General features: G+C 37.2%; 1 protein-coding gene and 1 non-coding gene across 2 annotated transcripts; both read right to left on the bottom strand.

Moving 5' to 3' along the window:
* Window positions 1-293: 293 nt before the first annotated feature.
* LOC132629282 (MDIS1-interacting receptor like kinase 2-like) lies at window positions 294-2,325 on the bottom strand. Its single transcript, XM_060344985.1, has one exon. The coding sequence runs from the start codon at window positions 1,772-1,774 to the stop codon at window positions 716-718; it is 1,059 nt and encodes a 352-aa protein (XP_060200968.1). The 5' UTR covers window positions 1,775-2,325; the 3' UTR covers window positions 294-715.
* A 15,605-nt stretch (window positions 2,326-17,930) lies between these two features.
* On the bottom strand, window positions 17,931-18,018 carry LOC132629643 (small nucleolar RNA R64/Z200 family). Its single transcript, XR_009578403.1, has one exon. It is a non-coding gene; the product is annotated as a small nucleolar RNA R64/Z200 family (small nucleolar RNA).
* Between the last annotated feature and the right edge of the window lie 5,099 nt (window positions 18,019-23,117).

Here is a 23,117-nt window from a genome sequence, read left to right as displayed (position 1 = left end):
CTCAAAGAAATTAGTTTATCTATTAACTCACGTGAAATATCTCCAGTATTTTACAAGAGGCATCTCTGCATACATGTTTATTGAGATGTTAGTTTCATATATTATCCTCTGTACTTTCATCTTTAAAATATATACTATCATTTTTGGCAAGCATTGCAGTGTTAATCATATCTTAAAGTATTTGGGTTTGAGATATTTCATGAGCTATAAGAATTATGCAAGGAAATCCCACTATGACATCAATACTTAGCAAACATGAAGCTTGTTTTCATTAGTTTTTAGCATAAGGAAAAATTACCTTCTACATTATACACTCAATACAATAAACTAGATAAGCACCCTGACAGTACAACAATACTAGTCCCAGTAATAATTTTGGCATGGAACGTATCATACTATCATCAAAATAAATTACTTCACAACCACTTGGTTTCAAAGTTTATTCATTTTCATACAAAGACACCTCACATATCAGGGATTATATAGCTCGCCTTACATGAGTAGGTGGACGTGGATTCATTGATGATAACCTATTAAAGATGATAAAAGCTATAGACATCACACATTTGTGTAACGCTCATTGTATATGCAAGCTCTGAAACAATACAATTTCCAAAAGTTATAACAATTTAAACGTGTAAATGAGATAAAAAAAAAATGTAGAGTGTGTTTGGCTATAGTTCATGAAGTTTCAAAACAAGGATAATAAATAAAGTTAGACCTTACCAGGTGCAACATAGCCATACGTGCCTGCAAGTGTAGTGCAATTGGATGAGTCTGGCTTGAGAAGCTTAGCTATGCCAAAATCTGAAACACGAGCTTCATACTCAGAATCAAGCAAAACGTTACTGCTTGATATGTCTCGATGAACAATCGATGGTGAACAATCCTGGTGCAAGTAAGATAAAGCATAAGCAACAACTTTGATGATATTCACCCTTTTAAGCCAATCCAATTTCTTGGACTCAACTTCATTGCTCAAAATACTAGACAAACTCCCCTTCTCCACATACTCGTAAACCAACAACGAGTTTTGTGCATTCGAACAATAGCCGTAGAGGTTCACGATGTTCCGGTGCTTAATCCCAATCAATGCCCTTACTTCATTCATAAAGCTTTTGGGATGTGTATTCTCAAATGAAGAATGAAGTCTCTTCACAGCTATATTCCTTAATGACGGAAGGTTTACCTTGTAAACGCTTCCATGCCCTCCTTGCCCGATGCAAAATGTAGCATCAAACTCCTCTGTGGCGTTTAAGATATCTCTGTACAATGCCTTTCCATCTAACATGGATATCGAAATCCAACCATCATCACGTCTTTCAAGGTCTCTAACTTTCCTTCTTTTATCACACATAAAGAGAACACCAATGAAAGCACAGAGTAGTACTAGTGCTCCCATAATAGGAAGTACAGTGATGAGGATGAGTTTATGTCTCTTCGCCACTGACTGCTTCTTCACCACAGAAGATGGCCTTTCGCAAGGCTGGAGTCCTGTTACATTGCCGCAAAGACCTTTATTGCCCTCCAAGGAGGCATTGATAAAAGCTTTATTATTAGGGATTGGACCTTCCAACTCATTGTATGACAACACGACATCTAGCAAACCAGTCAAACTTTCAAGTTCTTCAGGAATGTGGCCAGAGAGGCCATTGTGGGAAAAATTTAAGCTTACCAAGCTCTTCAAATTGGCTAGATAAGGGGGTATTTCTCCAACAAGATGATTATGGCTCAAATCAAGTGCATTAAGCTGAGTTATCCTCCCTATCTCCATTGGAATTTTCTCCCCAAATTTGTTGTTGCTCAGGTTCAAAAAAATCAAGTGCACATAATCTCCTAAAACAATTGGGATCGACCCATTCAATCTATTACCTGATAGATCAAGGGACTCTAATTTTGTCAGTGACACAAGTTCCCCGGGTATATTGCCAGAAATATTGTTGTTTTGCACAAAAAACTTAACCAGAGAGGTTAAATCTCCAATTTCCTTAGGAATCTACCTAATCAAATGATTCGATGAAAGATCAAGTCCAAGAAGCCCTTTGACATTTCTAATCTCTGGTGGTATGCTACCACTAATGTTATTTCTGGCTACTCGCAGATTAGTCAAATTCTTGCATTCCCTCCAATTGTTGTCGAGTTCCCCATGAAAATCATTGTCACTCAAATCAATGAACTAAAGCTCTGGATAGATGCCAAAAACTTCAGATAAATTCCCAGTGAAACTGTTGTTATTAAAGCGAACCCTTTTGAAACTAGAGCACTTCCTCAAGCTACTTGGTATTGGACCTGTTAGCTTGTTGCTAGCCACCGTGAATTTCTCAAGTTTCCCACCTTTGGCAATGCTGGTCTGGCAAATGGCCTGAAAGTTGATTTTCGTCTAATGCCAGCTTCGTGAGGTTTTTGAAATTCCCCAACTCACTAGGAATGAGACCAGAAAGTTGGTTAGAGAAAAGTTTCAGAATTTTGAGCTCACTTAATCACCTAGAATAATTGGAATTGAACCACTAAGTTGATTTTCGGATAACTCCAACTTGGTGAGGTTTTTAAAATTACCCAACTCACTAGGAATGAGACCAGAAAGTTGGTTAGAATAAAGGTACAGAATTTTGAGATCAGTTAAGTCACCTAAGGTAATTGGAATTGAACCAGTAAGTTGATTATCTGATAAATCTAGCTCAGTGAGGTTTTTCAAATTCCCCATCTCATTAGGAATGGGGCCAGAAAGTTGGTTAGAATAAAGGTACAGAATTTTGAGCTCAGTTAAGTCACCTAGAGTAATTGGAATTGAACCAGTAAGTTGATTATCTGATAAATCCAGCTCAGTGAGGTTTTTCAAATTCCCCATCTCATTAAGAATGGGGCCAGAAAGTTAGTTAGAATAAAGGTACGGAATTTTGAGCTCAGTTAAGTCACCTAGAGTAATTGGAATTGAGCCACTAAAAAGATTGCTCACCGACAAGTCAAGATAGACAAGATTAGTGAGCTTTCCAATTTCTGGTGGGATGGTACCAGAGAGTTGGTTCATGCTAAGATCAACAAATTCAAGAAAAGGGATTGATGAAAATGGAAAATCATAGTGTGCCAATGACACTAGCATTTGTAATATTCAACATGTTTACCCTACCATTTAAGCATTTAACTCCATACCAATTCCTGCATGCATCAGTACTTAATGTCCAAGAAGCCAATAAGGAATGATTCTGGTTTAGGAGAGTTGCTTTCCATTTGACGAGAGCAGTTGCTTCCTCAGTGGAAGCAGAAGTAACTATGAAGAGATATAAGAGAGTGAAAAACTGAAGGAAAGAAAATATTCTGGGAACCATCATCATGGCTAAAAGAATTCAGTTGATGGTTTTGGTTTGTGAAGAACTTGTGCAGGACAGAGTTTTATACTGCAGAGAATCATTATAATAAGACTTGTGAGTCAATGGAATTTATTTCCAACTTGTCAAATACGGGTAGAATTAGAACGACTTGGAAGTCAATAAGTCAATGTCTCACTGTCCATGGAAGTATACCAACGAATTAAAAGGGTGTTTCCATTGTACCCACTCTTAAAGTTGGGAGATTTCTGCAGAATTAGTCTAAAGTCATTTGGTAAATGACGAGCTAATGGACATGTGGGCCATGACTTGACTCTACTTTTATAAAGTATAAAAAAGAATATTAAAAGACTATACATGAATATAGAATTTTAACGGTGGAAGCTCAAAAGATCAAATAAATGAAAGAAATATGAAACGGAGAAATTTTAAAATTTTAAAACATTTGCACAACAACCGCCTACCATAATGAATGGAAGATAAAACAATTGTTTCCACTTACCCGGTTTTTCATTGGAGCTTTAATTATTCATTAGTAGAAGGAAATTTTGTGTAGGGTAAAATGGTCCATTAATTTTTAATGGACATTTTCGTAATCCAACTTTGGACTTAGAATCTTTTCACTTTTAATATAATATGATGATGATGATGATGATGATATATATATATATATATATATATATATATATATATATATATATATAGAGAGAGAGAGAGAGAGAGAGAGAGAGAGAGAGAGAGACTATAGTGAATTTCTTTGACTTGAGACATTTTGAAAAACATGTCTTTAGCCTTTGGATCCATAGATACTATGCAGTTTTGATGCCCAAATTAAAGCTCCAAATTCTGAAACTTATTGGTAGCTCTTTATATTTATGAATTCCAAAATGATTATCGCATTAATAATTTGTGGGACTATAAGTCATTTATTGGAATTTTGAAAGCCGTGATAAGGGGTCAAATGGCAATTTTATGCATTTAATTCCTCATCAGAGGTTTATATTATTGCAGGGTCCCACTTATAAAATGGAGAATTATCAGAGAGCCTACTATTCTTCTAAAATGGGCTCACCTGCTCATGCCTGCTCTTTAAATAGTTTACAACAGATGCAGATTGATAATTCAAATTAGATGAGTTCATTCTTGTATTGAATTTGTTACATACTAGTGAAATTGTCTACGCAAAAGACATATTCAATGAGTGAATTTACAAATTATATTTCTTATATGTAACTTTTACGGGAAGGAAGAAATAAAAACTACAAAATGAAATTTTTATATAGTTTTTTTAGAAAGGAAGGAAATAAAAACTTTCAGGTACCACGTGTGATATTTTACTAATTTAAATTACTATTTTTCCTTTTCAGTTTGAGGTAGAAGTTTAACTTCAACAAACAATCCATTCGAGTTTAGGAATAATATAAGATAAAATAAAGTAAAAGATAGACATATAGTTGGTTGTTGGAGCAAATAATAGGAAATCGTTAATAATAATATAGGATCATCAATTTTTTTTTACCTTTAATAGAAGCATTAAGACAATTCTTTAGATGATTTACATGAAATAGCATAGTGAGCATTCATAAATCCGATTCCAAACATTTTAGAATTGAAGCACAATAAGTTGCTATCGTAAGAAAGAGGCAAAGAGCATAACTTACCGTTATATTATAACTAGGAAATATATCCGCGCTTCGCGCGGTGCATTAGTTTTGTAAAAACAAATAAGATAAAACTTTTCATGTATATGCAAAAAAGAATTGCAAATATCGTTGAAATTGCAATTGTAAAATATTATATGAGAATAAAGGCTAGATGAATTGTAATTTTATTATTATATTTTCCTTAAAAAAAGATATAAAAGAAGATTTTCATTTCCAATAGTAATATTAGATTTCTAAAATTCGATAATATAATTTTAGTTTTTCAAAAGCTTCATTTCAAATAAAAGAAAGCATGAAGAAATATATCACATAAAGAGAAAAAAAAAAGTGGCAACACAAGTTCCGAATTTGCCCACTTTAATTACATCTCCTAATTAAATGATCTCCCCATTCTAATGATCAAAAGCAGAGAAGAAATGAAAAACATACGGTGAACAGTTACTGAAGCAATCAAAAGTCTTCTACCCAACACTACAATTCTAATGATCAAGCAATCAATAGATTATTATTTTGTTTCCCAACTGCTTTCTTTTTCTCTATGTACCTTAATAACCATATAAGAAAGTGATAAAAAGAAAAAAGAGGACCAAAAGGAAATAAAATAAGAAGAGAGAAAAAAACTAACAGGAAACACATGTTATTACCTTATTATGCGAAATAAGTAGAAATCAAAGCGATTGAGATCAGTTGATGGCAATTTCTCTAGTGGGAGCTTCAACAGGAATCCCGTGTCATAATGTTATATCTTTTCTCAATCTCCTTAACATCAGAAGCTCTTGTATCAAATTTTTGGTGAACTTAATTGTTACATTCTATTGGATAAATAACTAATAGTCATCGGAGCAGAAGCAAATCTGCACATGCAATGGAATTACTCCTCTTTATACTGAACAGTTAAAGATGTTTATTACGTTTCTTTTGGTTTTAAGATTACAATTTTGAAACGGTGTCATTTCTCTTTCCTTAATTAAAATTTTGAAACAATGTCAATTAAATCTTTTGAACTGGTGTCTTTTCCTTTTCTTATGTATTATCCCTTGACCAGAATTAATAGCGTCTTTTCTATATTTGTGAAACTGTGTCTTTTGACTTCCTCATTTATTAGGGAGCTGCTTAATGCAAACAAAATTAATTAGCATTAAGATTTGACGTGATTTCTGATACGTGGGCTTCAACATTTATTTTGTGAGGCTTTTCTAAGCCAATTTGGTAGTAGATTATGTATAAAAAAATTCAAAAAAAGGAGAAAAAAGATAAATATCAATGGAGGCCATAGAGAGGTGCCACATCACCTTGTCTATGCCTAGCTTTATATTATATATAGATTCCTAGTTGGGTTATGCATGATCCCATAGCAATACTGGTTGTCTTTCTACAAAATTCAATTCAATGAACATAATTTTAGTTCATACTTGTTTAGAAGAGGATAAAAGAGAAACTAACAAAGTAAAATTCATAAACAAATAGTAAAATGTACTCACCATATTGATTTTTTTTTTTTTGTACTCAAGAGATTTAAGTGCAAAACTTAGTGCAACATTTATTTTGTCAGGCTTTTTAAAGTCATTTAGTTAGTAGATTATGCATAAAAATGCAAGAAAAATTCAAAAAAAAAAAAAAAAAGGAGAAAAAAGATAAATGCCAATGGAAGCCATAAAGAGGTATCACATAAGATTGTCTATGCCTAACTTTATCTTATAGATAGATTTTTAAAATTATGGACTTAGACCTACTATTTAAGTAAATGTAGTAGATTTTTATATATTAATTTATACTCTGCATTACATATACTGAGCTCAGATGAATTTGATGCTATAAGGCTACATCCGCCTCTGCTTGACTCACTGTTGGCTGATGGGCGCAGTTGGATTTGAGTGATAAGAAGCTCTTGAATTCATGTGTTTATATGAACATTTTCTCAAAGATTACATCCAATGGTACTCATGGCTCATCAACCTAAGGAGCCGTTTGGACATGGTTTGAAACCATGATTTCAAATCATGGTTTGAAACCATGTTTGGACATGTAATTTGCATATCTTAAGTTGTATTTTCTCTTATAGACATAAAAATCCACAAGTTGTGAAAATTATCAAAACATTCTCAATTCTTGAACAATCTTACCAAATGAACAAGTCATAGTTCATAACAAAATTAATACGCTACTAGAATGCCTTTCTAAAAAAATACAACATCAATTGATCAAACTTTAGTTCAACAAAAATTAAAATTTAACATGAATGGTAATGTAACTACTCTTTAACATAATCCTCCCAAATGGTAGACATAAACAAAGATTAGAGGAAGTTAATGAGGTTGGTAAATGGCTGGTGAGAGTAATTGTTAAAAATATTTACCAACTTATTGGTCTTTTTTTATAAAATATAATCTTATGGATCATGTTTTACATTTAAAACTAGTAAGTAGCCCGCGCTTCGCGCGGTTATAAACAATACTAATAATTTCATTAAATTATAAATATAATAATTTAATTAGAAGTAGAGCTTAGATGAATTGTGTTTTTTTTTTCATTAGCATACTTGGATAAAAAGATAAATGTAAAATAATCTTGAGCGCATGTCTGAGCATAACTTTAATACATGAATTGCCTATTGCACTTGTTATCGAATACATTGTATATCTTGAAATATTTATTTCACAAATAAAAAATCTTTTTTCCCTAAAATTTTACTCTAATCAAATAATATGAAGATGAGATGAAGAGTAAAGAAATCTAAAACTGACAGAATAAAAAATTACAAATATATCTTAAAATGTTACGGCCCAATTCGCGAGTCGTGGTGGCACCTATACTATCCCTCCGAGTAGGCGAACCGCATTACTGATAACAAGTTAAATAAGCGGAAAATTAAATAAGAATAAATTATCAAGTCTTAAATACTTATCATAACTAGGAATGTCACGACAATCCCAAAATCTGGTCAAAGGGTACAAGAGCGCTAACATAGTACGGAATAGAAGTCTGAAAATACCCGAAGGCTACATATTGTTTGTCGAATACAAAAACAGAAATAAATAGAGGAGGTCCTTCAAGGGCCACACGTGACCAAGTAGCTCACCCTGAATGACTGAAAAATGTCAACCTCGCGTATCAGCCACGAGGTGTAGAACTGGAGCCTGGATCGTACTTTGCACTCAACAAAAGTGCAGCAAGAGTAGTATCAGTACAACACTAGTACCGGTAAGCATCATAGGCCGACAATGATTAGATAGCGCATGAAGAAGTGGAAACTAACAAGTAGCACATAGAGCAAACAGGTATGGTCACATCTAATAGACAAGTAAAGTGTAAAGGAATCATGAAATCAACCAAGACAGATATAGTTCACTAGATGATCAGTCAAATATATGAGTGGATGAATGCAATGCAATGCAATAGTCACCTCTCTCACTCCACTCTCGTACACACATGTTAAGGGCAGTGCCTCAAGCCATGACCCATGGGGGACCTGCGAAGTCCATGTACCACTCGTGCTCTCCGGCAGAAACCTCGGAGGCTGTCAATCACTCTCAATATCCGGCAAAGACCTCTGAGTCTCTCTGTCACTCTCCATCTCCGGCAAAGACCCCGGAGTCTCTCTGTCACCCTCCATCTCCGGCAAAGACCTCGGAGTCTCTCAATCACTCACCTCACCAATCATCACAACAATAATATGGAAAGCATGCCATGCATAATATCAGTCTCAACAATATCACCAATATAAATCAACAAGTACAAGTCATATTACTGTCCACTGTTCAATTATCAATATTACCATTCCTTTTCATGTGATGAGTGAACTAGTAGGTGACGGAGATACAAACAAGTGATAATCATGAAAATAACACATTTGGCGACAAGCCCACATAACAGCTGACAAAACTAACCTAATTGGAATTCACCTCTACTTCATGCCCGAAGGCCTATCATGCTATCCCCGTCACTTTCTACAACTACATACGATTCTCTAATCAGAGTCTAACTAAAGTAGACCGTAACCTACTTCAATGCCGAGCAGGTGCCACGAATAATCAAACCAATGTCTTCCCTTTGCGTGGAGCCTCTGAACGATTAAAATTTGCACTAACTTTCGGCCACGACGTTCCCTGTCAATATTGCCCACAGTTTGTAGTGCTAATGTGAACTGCCCTACACTTTTTTTTTTCAGGTCACATACTAATTTGAGGATTAAATATAACCCCTAAGGCACTCGCACGAAAGAAATATAAGGTGGGCCTCGCCCAATAGCTTATTACAATATTGATGCACTTGACTTATTCACTTGGCCACTTTGAGTACTTTTAAAAAAATTTACATACTCCGTCAAATAATCTATTTACTAAATTATGCCTTATATGTGTGCAACTCATATTCCTATAAGTAGTTATTCACACACATTAAATAAATATATTTCAAGAATTACCCATTAATTAAATCGCCGTGCCACCCACTCCGCAAGTCAAAAATACCTTTTAAAAATATGAAAGTGTATTTTAGCGAAAATGAGACCAAAAGTGCTAAACGACCAAATGGGTCGTTACATCAGATACCAATCAAACAATCGCTCGTCCTCGAGCGACAAGGAAAAAGGTGGAGAAAATGAGGTACCTGATCTGTCGAACAAGTGAGGATATCTACTCCGCATATCCGCCTCAGTCTCTCAAGTAGCCTCCTCAACCGGACGGTGCTTCCACTGCACCTTGACCGAAGCAATATCCTTGGACCTTAACTTTCTCACTTGCCTATCTAGGATTGCTCCTGGCTCTTCCTCGAAGGATAGATTCTGATCTAGTAGTACCGAATCCCACTGAATGATATAAGACCCGTCTGAATGGTACTTCTTCAGCATGGAAACATGGAATATCGGATGAACACCTACCAAACCTAGTGGCAAAGCCAACTCATAAGCCACCTAGCCAACACGACGAAGAATCTCAAAAGGGCCAATAAACCTCGGGCTCAACTTGCCCTTCTTCCCAAATCGCATCACACCCTTCATGGGTGAAACCTTTAATAAGACCTGCTCACCAACCATGAACTCCATATCACGAACCTTCCGGTCAGCATACTCCTTCTGCCTACTCTGAGCTGCCAGAAGCTTTTCCTGAATAAGCTTCACCTTGTCCAAAGACTCCCTCAGCAAATCTGTACCCCAAGGTCGAACCTCAAAAGCATCAAACCACCAAATAGGAGAACGACACCTCCTACCATATAAAGCCTCGAATGGCGCCATATCAATACTGGAATGGTAGCTATTGTTGTACGCAAACTTTGCCAAGGGTAAGAATTTGTCCCAATGACCACCAAAATCAATAACACAAGCCCTCAACATATCCTCAAGCACCTGAATAGTCCTCTCGGACTGACCATCTGTCTGCGGGTGGAACGCGGTGCTAAGATCTAACTGAGTTCCCAATTCCTTCTGCAAAGTCCTCCAGAAATGGGAAGTAAACTGAGTGCCTCTGTCGGAAATGATAGAAATAGGAACCCCATGCAATCGCACTATCTCTCAGATGTAGATCCTGGCCAACTTCTCCGCGTTATAAGTAGTCTGAACCGGAATGAAGTGTGCAGATTTAGTCAACCTATCCACAATAACCCAAATCGAATCAAACTTGCCCAAAGTCTTCGGAAGACCAACCACGAAATCCATAGCAATCCTTTCCCATTTCCATTCGGGAATGGGCATCCTCTAAAGCACACCACCTGGTCTCTGGTGCTCATACTTAACCTGTTGGCAATTCGAACACTGAGCAACAAACTCCACAATGTCTCTCTTCATTCTACTCCACCAATAGTGTTGCCTCAAGTCACGATACATCCTTGTTGCTCCTGGATGAATGGAGTATCTGGAACTATGAGCCTCTTTCAAGATCAACGGAATCAAATCATCAACTCTGGGAACGCAAATGCGCCCCTTAATCCTCAAAACACCCTCATCATCAAGAATAGCCTCTTTGGCTTCTCCACTTAGCACTTTATCCCGAATCTTGCACAATTTCACATCCTCAAACTGCTGGGCCCTAATCTGCTCTAAAAGAGACGACCTCGCCTCCACACAAGCTAGAACCTTACCAGGTTCTGAAATATCGAGCCTCACCATACTATTAGCCAAACACTGAACCTCCATAGCTAACGGACGCTCTCCCACAATCAAACGTGCCAAGCTTCCCATACTCACTGCCTTTCGGCTCAACGCATCAGTTACCACATTAGCTTTTCCCGAATGATAAAGGATAGTAATATCATAATCCTTGAGCAACTCCATCCATCTACGCTGCCTCGAGTTCAAATCTCTCTGACTAAACACATACTGAAGGCTACGATGATCTGTGAAGACCTCATAATGAACTCTATACAAGTAATGCCTCCAAATCTTCAAAGCAAAGACTACTGCAGCCAACTCCAAGTCATGAGTGGGGTAGTTCTTCTCGTGAACCTTCAACTGTCTCGAAGCATACGCGATCACCTTACCCTCTTGCATCAACACACATCCCAAGCCAATGCGTGAAGCATCACAATAAACAGTAAAGTCCTTTCCCTCCACTGGTAAAGCCAAAATCGGGGCTGAAGTCATTAATCCCTTGAGCTTTTGAAAGCTCTCTTCACACTCATCGGACCACTGGAAAGGCACATTCTTCTGAGTCAACCTAGTCAAATGGGAAGCAATAGATGAAAACCCCTTCACAAATCGGCGATAATAACTCGCAAAGACCACGAAGCTCCGAATCTCAGTCACCGAAGTAAGCCTGGTCCAATCTCTAACCGCCTCGATCTTCTTAGGATCAACCATGATCCCGTCCTTGGACACAACATGTCCCAAAAATGCCACGGAACTGAGCCAGAACTCACACTTGGAAAACATGGCATACAATTTCTTCTCCTTCAACAGGCCAAGCATGATCCTCAGATGCTTCTCATGATCTTCCTTACTCCGAGAGTACACCAAGATATCATCAATAAACACGATCACGAACGAATCCAAGTAAGGCTTGAAGATCCCATTCATCAACTCCATGAAGGCTGCAGGGGCATTAGTAGGCCCGAAAGGCATCACCAAGAACTCATAATGACCATAACGGGTCTTGAAAGCGGTCTTCGGAACATCCTTCGCTCGAATCTTCAATTGATGATAGCCTAACCTTAAATCAATCTTAGAAAAGATCGATGCCCCCTGATGCTGGTCAAATAAGTCATCAATGCGGGGTATTGGGTACTTATTTCTGATTGTAACCTTGTTCAATTGCCGGTAATCGATACACATCCGCATGGTACCATCTTTTTTCTTCACGAACAGAACGGGAGCACCCCAAGGAGAAATATTGGGTCTAATAAATCCTTTGCTCAACAAGTCTTGCAACTGCTCCTTCAACTCTCTTAACTCTGCCGGAGCCATCCGATAAGGTGGAATAGAAATAGGCCGGGTGCCTGGCTCTAAGTCAATGCAAAAGTCAATATCTCGATCAGGCGGCATACCAGGCAAATCTGTAGGAAAAACCTCTGAGAACTCACAAACAACTGGCACTGACTCTACGGAAGGAGTATCCACACTAGTATCCCGAATATGAGCCAAATATGCTAAACATCCCTTATCCACTAATTTATTTGCCCGAAGAAATGATATGATCTTCTTAGGTGCTGGACTAGGAGTACCCTTCCACTCTAACCGTGGAATACCTGGCATGGCCAACGTGACTGTCTTGGCATGACAGTCTAAAATAGCATGATAAGGAGATAACCAGTCCATGCCCAAAATAATATCAAAGTCCACCATATTCAAAATAACCAAGTCTACCCAAGTATCATACCCCATAAACGTGACCACACAAGACTTATAAACCCGATCTACTATCACAGAATCTCCGATAGGAGTAGAGACACGAATAGGTACATCAAGCATATCCAGACCCGTAGAGAAATAGGTGGATACATAAGAGAAAGTAGAACCTGGATCAAATAAGATAGAAGCTGATCGGTGGCAAACCGAAATAATACCTGTGATAACCGCATCAGAGGCCTCGGCCTCTGGTCTACCCGGAAAAGCATAGAAATGGGCACGTCCACCCTCGGACTGTGTGCCTTCACGACCACCATGGACTGCCTAAGATCCTCCTCTCACTGACTGAGCGCTGCCCCTACCAGACTGATGACCACCTCTGCTAGGCTGATGGCCACCCCTGCCCAATTGCGAACCCCCTCTACTAGAATATCTTCCTCCTCTAGCTGGCAGTGCTGGAGGCCTAGATGTCTGAACCCTAGAACCCTGCCTGGATCTAGGACACTCTCTCGCGAAATGCCCTGTCTCACCACACTCAAAACATGCTCCTCTGGCCATAGGCTGCTGAACTGTCATAGAAGAACCAGAATACCCTCTGCGGTCTGAAGGTCGAGAGTAAGAACCTCGGGAAGTCTGCTCAGAATTATGCCCGCTATCACCTGAAGAACCACCTACTAAAGCCTGTAGTGATGACTGGATGGGGCGTTGTAGGGATGATGACGAACCCTGTCATGGTGTCCCCCACCTCTAATAGGACCTCTGAGACTATCAAATCTACGAGCTTTCTTGTCGCCACCCCCACTATGTGCCCGACCCATCTCTGACTCAACCCTTCTAGCATGCTCTACTACTGACTGAAATGAGGCCCCAGAAGCCTCCAACGGTAAGGTCGCCAGCCGAAGCGGAAGGTCCAAACCCTTCACGAATCTCCTCACTCTCTCAGCCTCTGTGGGAAGTAATGCCGTCGCATAACGGGACAAAGCGAGAAATTTGGTCTCATACTCCGCAACCGACCTACCCCGTTGCTCCAATGACGAAAACTCATCCTACCCCGTTGCTCCAATGACGAAAACTCATCCTTCCTGTTGTCTCTCAGAGTACGAGGGACATATTTCTGCAGAAACACCTGGTAGAACTGGGCCCAGGTCAAAGGTGGCAAGCCAACTGGTTGACACTCCATGTACGATCTCCACCACTGCTTGGCATCCCCAACTAACTGGAAAGAAACATAATCGACCTGTGAGACTCCACTACACCCAGCTTATGAAGCATCTCATGGCAGCTAACGATAAACTCATACGCATCCTCCCTAGGAGTACCATAGAACCAAAGAGGAGACATTTTGGTAAACCCCTCGAATAATTTTCGCTCCTCACTGGTCAACACTGGCCCATCCATAGGCCTTAGAGCAAAATCAGGCGCTGGAGTAGTATCAATACGGGGATCCACTGCTGCTGCCGGCAATACCCTCGATGTCTGAAATCCTGGAGCAACCGTAGCATCGGGAGTATGACCTCCCACTCTAGTCTGCGAGCCATCCGGAGCAACTGGAATCATGCCCGAATGAGCAAAAATGTCAAAGTACCCCAACACTCGAAACACAGCCTCCTGAAAATCAGGAGTACCAACTTATTGGTCTTTTTTTATAAAATATAATCTTATGGATCATGTTTTACATTTAAAACTAGTCAAGTAGCCCGCGCTTCACGCGGTTATAAACAATACTAATAATTTCATTAAATTATAAATATAATAATTTAATTAGAAGTAGAGCTTAGATGAATTGTGTTTTTTTTTTTCATTAGCATACTTGGATAAAAAGATAAATGTTGTTGAAGTAGGTCTTAAATTTGGTAAAATAATCTTGAGCGCATGTCTGAGCATAATTTTAATACATGAATTGCCTATTGCACTTGTTAACGAATACATTGTATATCTTGAAATATTTATTTCACAAATAAAAAATCTTTTTTCCCTAAAATTTTACTCTAATCAAATAATATGACGATGAGATGAAAAGTAAAGAAATCTAAAGCTGACAGAATAAAAAATTACAAATATATCTTAAAATGTCACGACCCAATTCGCGAGTCGTGGTGGCACCTACACTATCCCTCCGAGTAGGCGAACCGCATTACTGATAACAAGTTAAATAAGCGGAAAATTAAATAAGAATAAATTATCAAGTCTTAAATACTTATCATAACTAGGAATGTCACGACAATCCCAAAATCTGGTCAAAGGGTACAAGAGCGCTAACATAGTACGGAATAGAAGTCTGAAAATACCCGAAGGCTACATATTGTCTGTCGAATACAAAAACAGAAATAAATAGAGGAGGTCCTTCAGGGGCCACGGGTGACCAAGTAGCTCACCCTGAATGACTGAAAAATGTCACCCTCGCGTATCAGCCACGGGGTGTAGAACTGGAGCCTGGATCGTACTCTGCACTCAACAAAGTGCAGCAGGAGTAGTATCAGTACAACACTAGTACCGGTAAGCATCATAGGCCGACAATGATTAGATAGCGCATGAAGAAGTGGAAACTAACAAGTAGCACATAGAGCAAACAGGTATGGTCACATCTAATATACAAGTAAAGTGTAAAGGAATCATGAAATCAACCAAGACAGATATAGTTCACTAGATGATCAGTCAAATATATGAGTGGATGAATGCAATGCAATGCAATAGTCACCTCTCTCACTCCACTCTCGTACACACATGCTAAGGGCAGTGCCTCAAGCCATGACCCATGGGGGACCCGCAAAGTCCATGTACCACTCGTGCTCTCCGGCAGAAACCTCGGAGGCTATCAATCACTCTCAATCTCCGGCAAAGACCTCGGAGAGCCTCTGTCACTCTCCATCTCTGGCAAAGACCTCGGAGTCTCTCTGTCACTCTCCTTCTCCGGCAAAGACCTCGGAGTCTCTCAATCACTCACCTCACCAATCATCACAACAATAATATGGAAAGCATGCCATGCATAATATCAGTCTCAACAATATCACCAATATAAATCAACAAGTACGAGTCATATTACTGTCCACTGTTCAATTATCAATATTACCACTCCTTTTCATGTGATGAGTGAACTAGTAGGTGACGGAGATACAAACAAGTGATAATCACGGAAATAACACATTTGGCGACAAGCCCACATAACAGCTGACAAAACCAACCTAATTGGAATTCACCTCCACTTCATGCCCGAAGGCCTATCATGCTATCCCCGTCACTTTCTACAACTACATACGATTCTCTAATCAGAGTCTAACTAAAGTAGACCGTAACCTACCTCAATGCCGAGCAGGTGCCACGAACAATCAAACCAATGTCTTCCCTTTGCGTGGAGCCTCTGAAAGATTAAAATCTGCACTAACTTTCGGCCACGACGTTCCCTGTCAATATTGCCCACAGTTTGTAGTTAATGTGAACTGCCCTACACTTTTTTTTTTTTCAGGTCACATACTAATTTGAGGATTAAATATAACCCCTACGGCACTAGCACGAAAGATATATAAGGTGGGCCTGGCTCAATAGCTTATTACAATATTGATCCACTTCACTTATTCACTTGGCCACTTTGAGTACTTTTAAAAAAATTTACATACTCCGTCAAATAATCTATTTACTAAATTTTGCCTTATATGCGTGCAACTCATATTCCTATAAGTAGCTATTCACACACATTAAATAAATATATTTCAAGAATTACCCATTAATTAAATCGCCGTGCCACCCACTCCGCAAGTCAAAAATACCTTTTAAAAATATGAAAGTGTATTTTAGCGAAAATGAGACCAAAAGTGATAAACGACCAAATGGGTCGTTACATAAAATCCTCTAGCAAATTTACAATGGTTAAGTACAATAAGCTCTTTGTTGTTTAGTATTTCGTAGTTAGCAGTAGAATCAATTATTAAAGGCTCTAAAAGAAGAACATACCTAAGAAATTAAAGTTCAATTGTAACAGTTAAGAGAAGGAGAAAATGTAATTAAAAATGGAAACGATGAGATCCAGCAAGACTGCAAGGATTGAGTCAAGTGGAAACAATTAAACATGTCTTGTAGATTGTACAACTACTTCTGTTAGTATGACACAACACCCCCCGACAATTTGAATCGTATGAAATTGTCACAAATTCAGGAACATTTATATCCAAGAAATCAAAAATTCATGAGTAATACCATATGCTTGACTGAGTTGCATCATACATTCCATGTTAAAGTCCATTCTTGGATTTAAATTAGTTCAACTTCATTGAGAGGAACACATGAAAATATACATATATAGAATTCACCTATCTTGCTAATGTTTAACTCCACATGAATTGGAGCATTTATTGCAATTGATGACTAGAAACCAAGTTGAAAATATTTTTAACATCAGGTTTTTTTCTTTTTTGGCAAAAACATGTCAAATAACTTCTCCAACAACTCGACCACGATTTTCGCAAAGTCAGTTTTTGCAAGCGGCGGGGGGGGGGGGGGGGGGGGGGGGAGCCCCTAAATAATTTACCTCAACTTGGTGCCAGAAGGACTATAAATAGGTAATAATCCCATCATGCTTCACAACTTTTCCAATCACCTATTAAAACAAAAATATATATATATATATATATATATATATACTTAGATCAGAATTCTCCCTCAAATTTTTTAATCTCTGCAACCAAAGTCCACTTTTTGTTTATCAGTTCTCACTCAAAGGGCTTGGGCACATGGTTTTACCAGGACTCTTTTCTTTTTTGTAGGTATGGTGAGCATAAAGTGAAAGAAGCAGGAAAACCATAAAGATATCAACACAAAGCCCACAAACGGGATAAACCAAGTTAGAAACTTCAAAGAGCCAAAGTGATTATAGAAGACCAATATTTGGGAAAAACATGTAAGAAAACCAAATCAGAAATAGATGGATGAATTACATTGTACCAAAGAGTAAGATATTAAGTAACCAAGACATCAAAAACGCTCTTATTCACCATCACTCTCCATAACATGCACATCTTTTTATTTCCTCTCAAATCAATTTAATTGTAATCTCATAAGATGTTAGAAATGGAAAGAGCACCTGACGATTAATACAGTATCTCTTTGACGACTGACGTTGAATCCTTCGAAATCAATTGGGTTTGTGTACAAAAGGCTGGACATAAGGTGCTTCTGCTCGGGATACATGAATTTCTTCTCATATATTTCTCTCTGAAGTCTGACATGTGAATATTTCATGAATTCGTCATAGCAGAAGGCCCAAATAACATAAAACCGAAGAAAACAACACTTGCAATAGATCATAGAAGATGTCTGACTCATCTATAAAAATAAAATAGTGGTGACATTATATCTAAAGAAACTACAAATAGCTACTTGAAAGAAATCATCTACTCATTCTTGAAATCGTCATAGCGTATATTTCCCATAAGGCATGTAATCATTGAGCTATTGATAGTTCTGTCATAATTGGTAGTTTAAGAAGTGTCAGTTCAAAACCTACCCCAAATGTGTTAGAGGATTTCAATTTGTGCTTGTGTTCATCACATCTCCCAAATATATATATGCAAAATATCGGAACTGCAGAAAGTAATCATCATATTGTTGTAGTGTTTTTTCTCGTCATCTGATTTCAATTCACCAGAACTGAGAGAATAAAGAAAATCAAACACAAATCTAATCAAATGTAATGAAATGACTCATAAATAGGAGGAAAAACAAGAAGAATACACATTTAAATGTAACGGAAGGCTACAATCACACTAAAAAAAAAGAATCAACGAACTTGACTAGGGAAAATAAACAAAACTGGTGTAAAGCGAACAAAATAAAAATTGAAGCTCAAAACAAACAGAATAAGTGAAGAACACAAGGATGTCCAAAGAAAACATGTAAAGCAAAAAAAGTAGAAATGCAGCATCTTTGGGAAACAATGGGAAAGCCATTTGAAAAGGAAGAAGGAGAAGAGAAAAAGTTTCACCGTAATCGTCACTTGAAAATTCTGCAGTCTTCCATCTTGCAATCGGAACCCAAGACCCAAACATGAAACACCAACTGAATATGAAAGAGAACAAATATATTTCAAAATCAAGAGAAGAAATTTACCTTTAGATTTGAGAGAAACAATAGGACTAGAGACAAATTTTGGCTAGTGAGGGAAAGAAGAAGAAATACTCGCTCTTTTTGAACATCTTCCTATTGAATTCTAATTTGGTAAGCTAAATGCAGTAAAGAACTTGTTATCATCGGTTAAAATTAACTTATAATAGAAAAATCATTGTTACTGTTTATAAGTTAAATCAAAATCGTAGCTAAAAATACTCGCTTTTCTTTTGCTTCACATTGTTATTCTATCAAACCTCTCACAAATTCACTTAATATAAACATACCTGAAAATGTTTGGGGATATGCAAAGGACACATCAAATGTAGATGGTAAAAGCAGGGGCAATATGAAAGCAACAGCAACACGAATCCACAGAGACATAAGTGTCAAATGCCAGTTGACGTATGAATGAAATTTCAATTGGATAGATGAAAAGCAAGAGTTGAAGATTGTAGAATGAGACCCAACACTTGATTTGTCAAACATTAAATAACAATAAATCAAAGAGAACAAACAAAAAAAAAAACAAAAAAAAGAGGCACAGAAAATGTTGCTCCATAAAACTGCTACTTCAGGAAGAAGTTTCTGTCGTGTATCTTGAGAGGAATATATAAGATGCACTTGACATTTTAACACATCAATAATACCAAATTAAACCATTCTGGAATACAAAATAAGCTGAAGTTTCATACAGAAATACATGCAATAAAACACCAATTAACATGAAGCTTTGTACCTTTGGATTTTTCTCACAGATGCTAAATTTCTTCACCTCTATTGAATCCTTCTCTGCCGTTGCTGCTAATGGAATTGAAAATCTTAAAGTTTTGGTTTGAAATGGCACAGGTGATGGACGAAATTCTTCTCCTCCGCTGATTAATTTATGTTTTCCCAGAATTTGATGTGATTTGGCACTATGAATTCGATGAATAATTTTCTGAGAACGCTTAACAGTGAAACAAATTAAAAAAGAGACAGGGTTTTGTTTAAACAGTGGGAAGTTGCGCTTGTGCAGGGAAACAAACGGACTGAAGGAAAAAAATCCTAAAGATTGACATGATGATTCAAAGGCTTGTTGTATGGGAGAAAGAACAGGGAGGGAGGCGTAAGGGAGAACAGGGAGAAAGCGCCTGTTGAGTTTTGTTTAACTGCAACATTAGCGGCTTTTTGGGGTTTTTTAACTGTAGGCCGAAGCATTTTCTGACATTTAGTTAATTAAACAATTGTTTTTTAGAATTTTCAATGGCAAAAAATCTAGGAAAAAGATAAATAGGCATCCTGCGCATAGGGAGCACCACGTCAGCGGGACTTTGTCTAAAGGCAAGTCACAAAATGCACATCTGTTCTGGATCCTGTATGATAAATTCATCCATCATGTGTGGATAGAGAGAAATCATAGAATTTTTGAGGAAAAATGTGGGAAATGTGAACACATAGCCAAAGAGATAACGTTTAAGTTACTCCTGAGGGTGTTAGAACTAAGTTGCAGCAACTACTGCATGTTTAAGTTACTGTTTGTACTTGGTGCTGTGGCTTTTGAGTTATTCTTTTTGATAGCAAGTTGTGCTTGAACTTATTATGGATTTGTAATTCTCTCCTTTGGTGATTAATAAAATGTTTAGTTATAAAAAAAACACTATAAAAGAATGGATTTTGAATGATCAAAAACAGAATCAACAGTAGCCACTTCTTGAGAGAGTGGCAGGTGTTTCCGTCAACAAAAGAATTTAGGCTTCGCAGAGACCGCCCTTCTACGTTCACTCTAAGTAGAACTGCATTGATGGTTAGTATCTTCTTCTCTATGTTTTTCCTAAATTTTTCTGTAAACTTTATCAACAATGTTTTTATTATGTAATTAGCATTAAACAGTGTCTGTTGATAACTTTTAACACACAAAAACACCATATGCTTGACGAGATTAGCTAGAATTTTGTAAACAATGTGATTATCCCCTTTTGGTTACATACGCATGAATTTCAAGTTTGTTTCTAAATTTAAAAATTTACCGGATATTATATTGCGTTTTATATTTACAAACTCTATTGGTATTGATATATTGAAACCATTAGAACTGGGAACATTTAAAATTTAGAACCCTATCCTTCTTTTACCCTAACATGGATCTTTGGTTGAAAGATCAGAATTTCAATACTCACAAAAACAATTATATGAGAATGTGAGGAACTTATTTATTTTGTTAGGAGCATTGTTTTTTAAGGTGAATATCAATAAGGTGATGTCAATTGAAAGTCATTCTTAAGCATCTTGGAAAATGTTTTTCTAAATAAAAAGACATCAACGCATCCCCAACCACCCCCGCGCTACACCACCGCACCTTGTCTACCCCCCAACTACCCACACCCACCCCCACCCCTGCTTACCCCACCTCCCACCACCGGAAGTCGCACTCCGAATTCAAAAACTTCATAGCTTTTTACTTTCAATATATGCAAATGTTCTTAAAATGACATTTTCCAACTTGCGTGTCAAACACAAGAAAATGAGTAGAAAAATCATTTATTTTCTGAGAAAATGTTTTCTACCAAACACAGCCCAAGTAAATGATTACTCAGTTGCTAGTATCAGCTTCCATAACACATATTCGAAATCAACATAGCCAATTTCACAAATCATCAACAAAACACAAATCCTTCTTACACTAGCAAATATAACTACTTAAACAACATTCTTTAGCAAATTTAAGGAAAAAACTCCTTTTTTAACACATTTTAAGTAGCTTAACTTGTCCAAGGAAGCAGCATCACCCATGTTGTTAGAATATGTCCCAAAAGGGTTTCACGAAATTTTAGAATATGTCTCAAAAGGGTTTCACGAAATTGTCCCATTCCAACTGGGATTCGATAATTGTCCTATTCCAACTGGGATTTTGAACGTCTTCAACCCCTATTTAAAGGAGATTTTCAACCAGAACATCAAGAAAAAGGAGAACAACTATCAAGACTACACACAAGACTATATTCCACACTTAGGTTAGAGAGAGTTTTCATTGAGAGATTGTAATCTTTCGTTTCGTTTAATCTCGTTGTGCTTCAACACCCTGTTGAGATCGTTTTGTATTCCTCACCTTATAGTTGATTTCTCCGTGCTTCGCGCCCCGTGGTTTTTCCCGTCTTGGGTTTCCACGTAAATCTTGTGTTCATTACGTTTATTGCTTTCTTGCATTATTGTTCTTGTGTTGGTGCATCCTAATCGGTTCCGCTGCAGCTCGTTTAATTCTTAACACATGCAAATACGAAACTTGCACATTTCATAATTAATTTTCTATAACAAAAACATTGTTATGTTTAGTTGCGAATAGAGATGAAACTTGCTTAAAATTGGTTGACATGAAATTTGCTGAGGTGTGCTCGAATTCCAATACACAACAAATGCTTATTTTTTTTTTGAGTTACTTCAAAATACTTACACATTTATATTTTATTGTTTCACTTTATTGCTTTGAGAAATTTATAAATAGGATCCCATTATATTTGGAGAAGCTTTAAATTCTTTATATTTACTAGTCTCTGGGTACGCGTGTTGCACGTGTTTCCCATTTCAATGAAAACAACCATGTTCAAAAATAACATAAAAATATTTTAAAAAATGTGATATGAATTGTACAATAAAAGATGAAAATTTCAAGTTTCTTGAAATTATTAAGGACTTTGATCCATCTAAGTGATTCTTTGTATAGTTTACTTTTGTACTTGTTCCCTTGTGAACTCATATGAAGATCCAAAAACAATTTATTCTGAAATCAAACTATTGAGTTTAAACAATTATAGTGGGCAGGCATTTTACTTCTAAAAATATTCTAACGTTTCATCAATTTTATCTAGAATAATTTGGATATAGCTGCAGAAAAAATAAAAAAGCGTACATGCTTGCTCACTGTTCATATTACCATATGAATTCCTTCTTACATTATCTAACACAAGGATCTATATATCTATATAATTGCAGGACATACGTCCGCTGAGGTGACACTCTCTTAAACTAGCATTAGCCGTTATTGTTTTTCTTAGAATTTTTCCTTTTTAATTTTTTTTTTCTTTTAAAAAAAAACCCATCTACCGTAACATTACTTATTACATTAGCACAGCTGTCATCTACATAACATCGTCCAAATTCCACCACTACTCTCACTTGTCCACTTAAATACGCCAGCTGTTACTTTTGCCTTTTCCTTTTAACCCTGAAACATTCACGTTTGTTCCGTTCATCTATGCTTCTTCTCTACGTAAACCA

Source organism: Lycium barbarum, chromosome 2 (assembly GCF_019175385.1).
Source record: "Lycium barbarum isolate Lr01 chromosome 2, ASM1917538v2, whole genome shotgun sequence".
NCBI lineage: Eukaryota > Viridiplantae > Streptophyta > Magnoliopsida > Solanales > Solanaceae > Lycium > Lycium barbarum.
Note: the sequence above shows the minus strand (reverse complement) of the source record. Positions and strands in the feature narration are given on the sequence as shown.

Coding starts and splice junctions, on each gene's coding strand:
- LOC132629282 (XM_060344985.1), bottom strand. CDS start 1,774: ATGGAGATAGGGAGGATAACTCAGCTTAATGCACTTGATTTGAGCCAT.